This window comes from Odocoileus virginianus, unplaced genomic scaffold (assembly GCF_023699985.2).
Source record: "Odocoileus virginianus isolate 20LAN1187 ecotype Illinois unplaced genomic scaffold, Ovbor_1.2 Unplaced_Contig_30, whole genome shotgun sequence".
NCBI lineage: Eukaryota > Metazoa > Chordata > Mammalia > Artiodactyla > Cervidae > Odocoileus > Odocoileus virginianus.
Window position 1 is genome coordinate 663,283 of NW_027224347.1, and position 10,340 is coordinate 673,622.

Genomic DNA, 10,340 nt, shown 5'->3' on the forward strand with positions numbered 1-10,340 from the left:
ATGTTCCCTTCCTGGTCCTTTGCCAACATCTCCTTCTTCCAGCCACCTGCTTTCCTGATGATTGGCATCCCAGGCCTGGAGGCCGTTCATGGCTGGGTCTCCATCCCCTTCTCCTCCATGTACACTGCAGCCCTCACTGGAAACTGCTTGATTCTCTTGGCTGTGAGGAGGACCCCCAGCCTGCACCAGCCCATGTACTACTTCCTGTCCATGCTGGCCCTCACCGACGTGGGCCTCACCTTGTCCACAATGCCCACCACGCTGGCTGTGCTCTGGTTTGACCATCGGCTCATAGGCTTCAATGCTTGTCTGGCCCAGATGTTCTTCCTCCACTTCTTCTCCGTGGTGGAGTCCTCGGTGCTCCTGGCCATGTCGTTTGATCGCTTTGTGGCCATCTCCAACCCCCTGCGCTATGCCTCTGTCCTCACAAACAGTGTCATCATCAGGATTGGGATGGGCATTGTGGCTCGCGCCACTGTGTCCCTCTTCCCATTGCCCTTCTTGCTAAAGAGACTGAGCTTTTGTCCTGGCAAGATCCTCCTGTCCCACTCATTCTGTTTCCATGCAGATGTCATGAAACGAGCCTGTGCTGACATTACTGTCAATATCATTTACGGGCTGTATGTGGTTCTGTCCACGATGGGAATAGACTCCTTGCTTATTGTGCTGTCCTACACCCTTATTCTTCATACAGTGATGAGTCTGGCCTCTCCCAGGGAGCGTATCCGGGCCCTCAACACTTGTGTTTCTCATATTTTGGCTGTTCTGGTTTTCTTCATCCCAGTCATAGGTGTGTCCATGATCCACCGTTTTGGGAGACACCTTCCCCCCATAGTACATGCCCTTGTCGCCTACGTGTACCTGGTGGTGCCCCCTGTGCTGAACCCCATCATCTACAGTGTCAAGTCCAAGCCCATCAGGGAGGCCATGCTCAGGGTGCTGAGGGAGAAGAGGAAAGGTTGATGAAATCAAAAAATAACCTCAGGTCTCAGGGAAAACACGGTCAGACAGTCATAATGTATGTCCGGAAAACTCATTAACCTCAGCTTTTTCATTCAGAGTTTACTTGTGCAAGACTCTGTAGTTGTTATAAGGAATAATATCAAATGAATCATAGGTAGCCTCTTCCCTCCATTAAAGGATAGAAGCTCTAAATAAACAATTGCAGTAAGTATAATAGGGCTGTGAGGGTTTCACACGAAGAGTTATAGGAATGTGGAAGAGGGTTTGCTCCCTTGCCAGGAGAAAATGAGAAAGGAGTCAAGGAAGGAGGCTAAAAGGTGAGTCAGTTAGTTGTCAGGAAGGCAAGAGGAGGTCATACATAATCACTGGAAAAGATTTTAAAAGTGAATAAACTGAGATGTGGCGTTTTCTGGTTGCTTGAGGAAAGGTGAGTGGTCAGATGTGGTTCAGCATGTGTGTATGTGCTGGAGGCAATGCAAGTGCAGTACAGCTCTTCAGAGCTATGGATCCAATGGACATTCCTCGCTCCAAAAGTGTACCTCCTTACTCAAAAATGGCCTTTCTCTGGCCTTTGACTATCACCTGAGATTCTAATGTCAGAGACTCTAGATTTTAATTACACATCATTCACTTCTCCCTCACCTCTTAAAATTCCATGTCCCTTGGCTAGGAGCACCTTCATAGCAAGGTTATCACAAAGAGACCACTCAAGTAGGCACTTTCTGCATTGGCAGCTGCACTGGCAGAAAATCAGGGAGCAGGTAAATTTAAGCAGGGTTTAGGCCTATGTTTTGAAATAAATATTCTCTTATGATGCTACTGCACGTATCTTTTACATCCTGGCGTCCATTTTGGTGGGCATATATTCAGAAGTGATAATTAGATGGTATAGTAGCTCCATATTTAATTTTTTAAGGAAGCTCCATACTATTTTTTTAGTAGCTATACCAGTTTATATTATCACCAATGATGTAGAAGGTTCCAGATACTCCACATCCTCACCTAATGCTTGTTATCTTTTTAGTGGTAGTTGTGAGGCAACATCTCATTGTGGTTTTGATTTGCTTTTTCCTAGAAAGTAGCAAGTTTAGATGCTTTTTATATATGTATTAATATTTCTTCAAAGAAGTGTCTATTCAGTTCCTTTGCCCATTTTTTAATCAGGCTATATTTTTATTTTTGAGTTACAGGAGTCCCTTATATATTGCTATATTAATCCTTTATCAGATATGTAGTTTGCAAATATTTTCTCTTTTCTGTAGATTGCCTTTTCACTCTGTTGATAGTGTTTCCTTTCCTGTGCAATAACTTTTGAGTTTGGTGTATCCCCACTTGTCTAATTTTGCTTTTGTTTGCTTGTGATTTTGGTTTCATATTCCGTAGGTCATCACCAAGTCCAGTTACATGAAGGTTTCCCCCACGTTTTCTTCTGCTAGTTTTATAGTTTATTATCGTCAAATATTTAATCCATTTTTGAGTTAACTTTTACATAAGATGTGAGATCTGGTTCAATTCTATTTATTTGCATGAGGGCATCTAATTTTCTCAACATCACTTGACAAAAAGAATGTCCTTTCCTCATTGTACATTCTTGGGACCCTCATTAAAAAGTAGTTGAGTATATATGGGTGAGTTTGAATCTCTATTGTACAAGACAGGTTTTATACCAGTGAAAGTGAAAGTCATTGAGTCGTGTCTGACTCTTTGAGAACCCAGGGACTACAGTTCATGGAATTATAGGCCATAATACTGGAGTTGGTAGCCTTTTCCTTCTCCAGAGGATCTTCCCAACCCAGGGATTGAACCTAAGTCTCCCACATTACATGCATATTCTTTACCAGCTGAGCCACAAGGGAAGCTTATACCAGTACCATACTGTTTTAAATTGCTGTAGATTTGTAATATATTTTGAAAGCAGGAAGTGTGTGATGCCTTCAGCTTTGTTCTTCTAATTCAAGTTTGCTTTGACTATTGAAAGTGAAAGTGAAGTCACTCAGTCGTGTCCAACTCTTTGCGACCCTATGGACTGTAGCCTACCAGGTTCCTCTGTCCATGGGATTTTCCAGGCAAGAATACTGGAGCAGGTTGCCATTTCCTTCTTTCCAGGAGATCTTCCCAACCCAGGGGTTGAACCCAGGTCTCCTGCATTGTAGGCAGATGCTTTACCGTCTGAGCCACCAGGGAAGTCTGACTATTGAGGGTCTTTGACTAGTAGGGGTCTTTTATTCTGTAAAACATATCATTGAGATTTTTATATAACTTTCATTGACTTTGCAGATCATCTGGGGTAAAATGCACACTTTGACAATATTAATTCTTCCAATCCATGAACATAAAGTGTACTTTCATTTATTTATTGTCTTCTTCAGTGACTTGTAGTTTTCAGTGTACAAATCTGTCACCTCTTTAGTTAGGTGTATTCTTAAGTATTTTATTTTCTTCAATGCTATTATAAAACAGATTGTTTTTTCTTATTTTCCATTTTGGATAATTGATTGTTAGTGTAATAAAAACAAAACTAATTTTGTGTACTAATTATGTACCCTGAAACTTTCTTGAATTTATTGTAAACAGTTTTCTTATAGAGCTTTGGAGATTTCAAATACATAAGATTGTGTAGCCTGCAAACAGAGATAGCTTTATTTCCGATTCTCCAGTTGGATCTCTTTATTTCCTTTCCTTAAGTCACTACTTTGGCTTGGATTTTAGTACTACATTGAATAGAAGCGGAAAAAATGAGCATACTTCCTTTGTTCCTGATTCTCGTTCATGAGAAAAATGTTTCAGTTTTTTACTATTGAGTATAATGTAAGTTGTGGGCTTGTCATATATGTCCTATATTAAGTTGGGATACATTGCTTACATGCTGGTCCTTTAATGGACTGGAACCTGGTGGTCCGGAGTCGATGATAAGAAAGTAAGAGAGAGAAAGAGGCTGATAGAGCTTGTTGGTCCTTTAATGGACCGGAACCTGGTGGTTCCGAGAGTAAGAGAGAGAAAGAGGCTGACATCCCCTGGTTTACGCGGAAAGCCAATAGAGCCCCGTTCTCAGGGCTCGCGCTGCTGCGGAGGCACCGGGCGCCTCTCGAGTGGGTGAAGGCGCAGTGCGCCTTCTCGAGAGGGTCTTAGAAGCCCGGGCAAGAAAGTGAGCTCAGAAATTAGCCAGAAATAGAGAGAGAGAGAGAGAGAGAAGAATAGAAAGAAAGAAAGAAAGACACGGGGACCAAAGCTCTGATGGAGCAAAGGTGTTTTAATCAACATGGCGTGGGCATATATACTGTCTTACAAGGTGGTTATTCTCAGCAAAGACAAAGATTAAAATTCCAGACTTACAAAACATAAGATGATCCCTATCAAAGAGAGAGTTGCAAATGATCACCTTTTACCATTTGGCTCATAATAAGGAAGAGGGTACTTATCTCTGTAATGAGAAATGCCTGGATTCCTCAGCCCTGGGAAAGGCGTGCCTCTCCTCTTAATTCCTGAATATTCAGGAATCAATAAGGGCCAGAGGGTTCCTGACAGATCCTGTGATGCCCGATGTCTGAATCCCCGAGCGGGAAAAGAGAAAGCCTCCAAGATAATGCAACTCACAAAAAGGGAAGTTTATTGCTGACTCGAGTCAGGGCTCCTGCCGCATCCAACGCAGTGGTGCGGGGTCAGAGAGCCCCGAGCCCAAGCTGTTACACAAATTTATAGGGTGAGCATAAGCAGTTGGTAGCTGGCTTAAGCGGATTGGTTACATGTTTGCAAAGCAATTTTATTGGTCCAAACTTTCGCGGGCTTTTTTCAAACTTGGGCGTTCGCGGGCTTTTCAGCTTTCCCCTGATAGGTTCCCTTTTTCTTACTGGGCGCATGTTGATTGGCTGGCTCCAGGTGGCCTGATGGGGTAGGGAATCTTACCATTTCGGGGGAAACCTAAACTTAGGTCCGGGCCGCCTGTCATGGTGTTAGCCCTGGCAGCCTCACAATCCAAAACAGCACACAGGAAGCCTTCTGTTAAATGCTTCCTGACACTTACATATCTAGAACTCCCATAGTCATTTCAGCATTATTCACAATAGCCAAGATAGTGAAACAACCCAAATGCCCATCAGTAGATGAATGGATAAAGAAAATGTGTTATACACATAAAGTGAATTATTCCTTAGCCTTTTAAAGAGAATCCAGCCATTTGCAACAAGGAAACATTTGGAGGTGATGGATATGTCTGTCACCTTGATTGTAAGGAATGATTTTAAGGGTATATAGGTATGTTCAAATGGATCAAATTATATACATTAAAGAAATTCAGTCTTCTGTATATTAATTATACCTCAATAAAGCTATTACACACACATACACACACACACAGATGCTTCTGCATGTTGGCTCTGGGGCCTCCTCATGCTTTCAGTATTATTTTCACTCTATTAGAAGTAAAGGAAGCCCCTGGGGATGGAACAAGACGGAAAGGACAGTGTCCTGGGTAGGAAGGCATGCCGCAGCTCTAAAACACAAGTCCAGAGACATGGATGAGCTCCCATGTCTTCCCCCATTCATCTCTCTGTGTCTTAAGCCGTTTATTCCCCCTCTGTCCTCCCAGGTTACTTGATCCATAGTTGCTATGAAACATGATAGTGTTTTCACAAAATCACAGGAAAAATAGACACAGAAGTGAATCTGCTTAACCTGCAAGGACAACCCTAGGAACCAAGAAGAGAGTGGGGAGAAATAAACACCACTCACCTGAGTGTCCGTAAGGCTCACTTGGAGGAACCAGGAAGTGTTCTGTGTGAGACCACATACTTAAAGACATTGTAAAAAAAAAAAAAAATTGAAGTGCCAACTAAAATCTCCTACAGATGTGATAGCAGGGATGAGCCTAGAGAGGATGTTTCCAGCCCTCTCCTCCACAAATCAGGTGCTCAATAATATAACTTTCCAACCAAAAATACATATTTTGCACATTTTCCATTGCCCAGGAAAGACTAAGCTGAGACTATCCTCTGTGGCTTGTGGCCAGGATGTCCCTGAGGAGCAGCAGCTCAAGGTATCAGGTATAAAGTAGGCTCTTAGTCGCAGAGATTTTCTGGGCTCCTTCAGAATGAGGAACAGTAGAAAAGGCTGCAACGACAAGCAGGGTGAGTAACTTGGGGCCCAGATACAGCCCTTGCTACACATGTTATTTAGTAGGAGGGGGCCCTGGTTAGAGAGTCTGGGATGCCCTCTTGATCAGCTGCTTTCATGTGGGAGAGCCAATGAGATGGAGAAAGCACATGTCAAGAGCAGAAAGAAAAGGAAGGCCAGCCTTCGCAGAAATGCCAGGTCCACACCCATACCCCTCCCCCTCCCAGGCAGGGAAAAGGAAGTGGAAGAGACCACTTTCCTGCAGCATAGAGACTGTCTAATTCAGATAATTATGCAGAAACCCCGACTCTGTGTCCAAGCAGATTAGTACCTTTTTATTTTTCGAAGTAAGGAATCAATATAAGGGTATCTTAATATTCCACCCCAGAGAGCATCCTGTGGGTGATCTGAATATTTGCTTGCTGTCTCAATTCTATGAGATTTGTCTTTCCCATGTTTTCTGAGTAAGAAAAAACTCTTAGAAGAGCACTTGGCTTAAATAATGCAAAATTGTTACACCATAGCATTAGATAGCACCTCCATCATGTCACATAATTATCATGTTTATTTCTCTCTTTTTCTGGTAGGAAAAAAAAAAGCACTTGACTTTTTTTTTGGGGGGGGCAGTGTATAGTTGTTTAATAATATTGTGTTGGTTTCTACTGTACAACGAAGTGAATCAGTTTTATGTTTGCCCTCGATGTTATGCCTCCCACCCACACCCCCTCATTCAACCCCTCTGGGTCACCACAGAGCACTGAGCTGAGGCCTCTGTGCTGTACTGTAGATATATGCCCCCCAAGTCCACATGGCCATTCTCTATGTCTGGATCTCTATTCCTGCCCTGAAAAGAGGTTCATCTGTACCTTTTTTCTAGATTCCACATATAATACACTGTTAACATATGATATTTGTTTTTCACTTTCTTACTTCACTCTGTATGGCAAACTGCAGGTCCATCCACATATCTACAAATGACCCAGTGTCACTTCTTTTAATGACTGAGAAATATTCCATCACATGTACGTACCACATCTTCTTTATCCATTCATCTATCAATGGACATTTAGGTTGATTCCATGTCCTGGCTATTGTAAATAGTGCTGCAATGAATATTGGGGTGCATGTGTCTTTTTGAATAATGGTTTTCTCTGGGTATATACCCAGTAATGGTATTGCTGGGTCATAGGGTAGTTCTATTTTCAGTTTTTTAAGGAATATGCATACTGTTCTCCATAGTGGCTGTATTAACATACATTCTCATCAAGTGCAGGAGGTTTCCCTTTTCTCCACATCCTATCTAGCATTTATTGTTTGTAGATGTTTTGAAGATGGCCATTCTGACCAGTGTGAGGATGCTTCACTGTAGTTTTTATCTGCATTTCTCTAAAAGTTAGTGATGTTGAGCATCTTTTTATGTGTCTCTTGGCCATCTGTATGCACTTGATTTTGAGTTCAAGTAAAGAAAGTATGGTGTATTCAACCTTTTGCTTCTAGGCTATTTGACTTTCCCAGACACACAGAGCCAGAAGATAACAGAATCCTAGAGTGCTAAAGTGGAAAGGATGGAATTCCTCAGGGGAGAGCTATAATTTAAAATATCTTTGACCTTTTAGTGTCCTGGAGATAATAATAGAAGACCAAACCTGGTCTGATTCCAGGTTAAAGTGGTTTATTTTAAAATTCCGAACCACATGGGAAGCACAAAACATATTAATCCAACTTGGCTACTAAAATAGGCATTTTAGTAAAATAAGAGTGGGAAAAAAAGCCTTCCCTTTTTTTTATTTTAAACACAGGGAATCTTTTCCAATATTAGACTCCTCATAACACTAATATACACAAAAAGCGGGTAAAAAGGTCATTATCTGGATGTAAGGGAGAAATTGACTTGGTTGTACATGAGTTGCTCATAATTTTTGGCAATTTTCCTTAAGGGGTATACTATAATTTTAACCCCTTAAGCTCTAAACTTCTTGTAGTGTTCAGCTTAAGTTACCATTTGGATCCTGCTACCACAGCCAAAAGTAATGTTGCTGCTACTGCTAAGTCACTTCAGTTGTGTCTGACTCTGTGCAACCCCATAGACAGCAGCCCACCAGGCTCTTCCATCCCTGGGATTCTCCAGGCAAGAATACTGGAGTGGGTTGCCATTTCCTTCTCCAACGCATGCATGCATGCTAAGTCACTTCAGTTGTGTCTGACTCTATGCGACCCCATGGACAGCAGCCCACCAGGCTCCTCTGTCCACAGGATTCTCTAGGCAAGAATACTGGAGTGGGTTGCTATTTCCTTCTCCAAAATTAATCCTCAGATTCCTTCAAATTAAATGGAGAGCTGACACATCCTATTTTGATTTGTGCTGCCAATGACAAAGAGTATCTCCTGGATTGATCCTAAGCAAATCCAAATGAAATTAGTTAATAATACCTATTAATTGTATTAATCTGAAGAAACCACTGGTATTTACTATATACAAAGTATATAGTTCAAGTTGTGAACATATGGACCTTTGAGATGCTATGTTAATGGACTGAGTGAAGAAGAGCTGGGTAATAAAATTACTGTCTTCATTCAGTTATTCATTTTCTTGTTCACTTATTGATTATCCCTGAAAAAAAAGAGGATAGAAATTTATGAAATCATCAAAATCAGAACAGTGAGATGGAATAAGAGCTGAAGAAATATGCCTGGGATTAGTTCAGAGAAAAGCAAAACCAAGGAAATAATTGGCACAATAAAAGGCAAATGACTTTATAAGAAGGATCTAAAGGGTCACAGCCTTTCCCCTGCTTAGAGCAAAGACTAAAAGAGTTTTGCCAAGAGAACACATTGGTCATAGCAAACACCCTCTTCCAACAACACAAGAGATGACTCTACACATGGACATCACCAGATGGTCAATACCAAAATCAGATTGATTACATTCTTTGCAGCCAAAGATGGAGAACCTCTATACATTCAGCAAAAACAGCACCGGCATCATGAACTCAGATCATGGACTAGATCATGGCTCAGATCATAAAACTCCTTATTGCAACATTCAAACTTAAATTGAAGAAAGTAGGGAAAACCACTAGACCATTTCAGGTATGACCTAAATCAAATCCCTTATGATTATACAGTGGAAGTGACAAATAGATTCAAGGGATTAGATCTGATAGACAGAGTGCCTGAAGAACTATGGACAGAGGTTCATGACATTGTACAGGAGGCAGTGATCAAGACCATCCCCAAGAAAAAGAAATGCAAAAAGGCAAAATGGTTGTCTGAGGAGGCCTTACAAATAGCTGAGAAAAGAAAAGATGCGAAAGGCAAAGGAGAAAAGGAAAAATATACCCATTTGAATGCAGAGTTCCAAAGAATAGCAAGGAGAGATAAGAAAGCCTTTCTCAATGATCAATGCAAAGAAATAGAGGAAAACAATAGAATGGGAAAGACTAGAGATCTCTTCAAGAAAATTAGAGATACCAAGGGAACAATTCAGGCACAGATGGGCACAATATAGGACAGAAATGGAGTGGACTTAACAGAATCAGAAGATATTAAGAGGTGGCAAGAATACACAGAAAAGTTATACAAAAAAGATCTTAATGACCTAGACAGCCATGATGGTGTGATCACTCACCTAGAGCCAGACATCCTGGAATGTGAAGTCAAGTGGGCCTTAGGAAGCCTCACTACAAAAAAGCTAGCAGAGGTGATGAAATTCCAGTTGAGCTATTTCAAATCCTAAAATATGATGCTGTGAAAGTGCTGCACTCAATATGCCAGCAAATTTGAAAACCTCAGCAGTGGCCACAGGACTGGGAAAGGTCAGTTTTCATTTCAATCCCAAAGAAAGGCAATGCCAAAGAATGTTCAAACTGCAACACAATTGCACTCATCTCACACACTAGCAAAATAATGCTCAAAATTCTCCAAGCTAGGTTTCAACAGTATGTGAACCAAGAACTTCCAGATATTCAAGCTGGATTTAGAAAAGGCAGAGGAACTAGGGATCAAATTGCCAACATACATTAGATCATAGAAAAAGCAAGAGATTTCCAGAAAAACATCTATTTCTGCTTTATTGATTACACCAAAGCCTTTGACTGTGTGGATCACAACAAACTGTGGAAAATTCTGAAAGAGATGGGAATACCAGACCACCTTACCTGCCTTCTGAGAAATCTGTATGCAGGTCAAGAAGCAACAGTTAGAACTGGACATGGAACAACAGACTGGTTCCAAATAGGAAAGGAGTATGTCAAGGCTGTATATTGTCA

At 41.4% G+C, this 10,340-nt stretch overlaps 1 protein-coding gene across 1 annotated transcript; it reads left to right on the top strand.

Annotated features, from left to right (window-relative positions):
* LOC139034153 (olfactory receptor 51I2-like) lies at nucleotides 1–963 on the top strand. Its single transcript, XM_070464578.1, has one exon. It carries the CDS (start codon nucleotides 1–3, stop codon nucleotides 961–963), a length of 963 nt encoding a protein of 320 aa, XP_070320679.1.
* Nucleotides 964–10,340: the final 9,377 nt, after the last annotated feature.

Excerpts from the sequence above, each read along its gene's own strand:
- LOC139034153 (XM_070464578.1), top strand. The coding sequence starts at position 1 with ATGTTCCCTTCCTGGTCCTTTGCCAACATCTCCTTCTTCCAGCCACCT.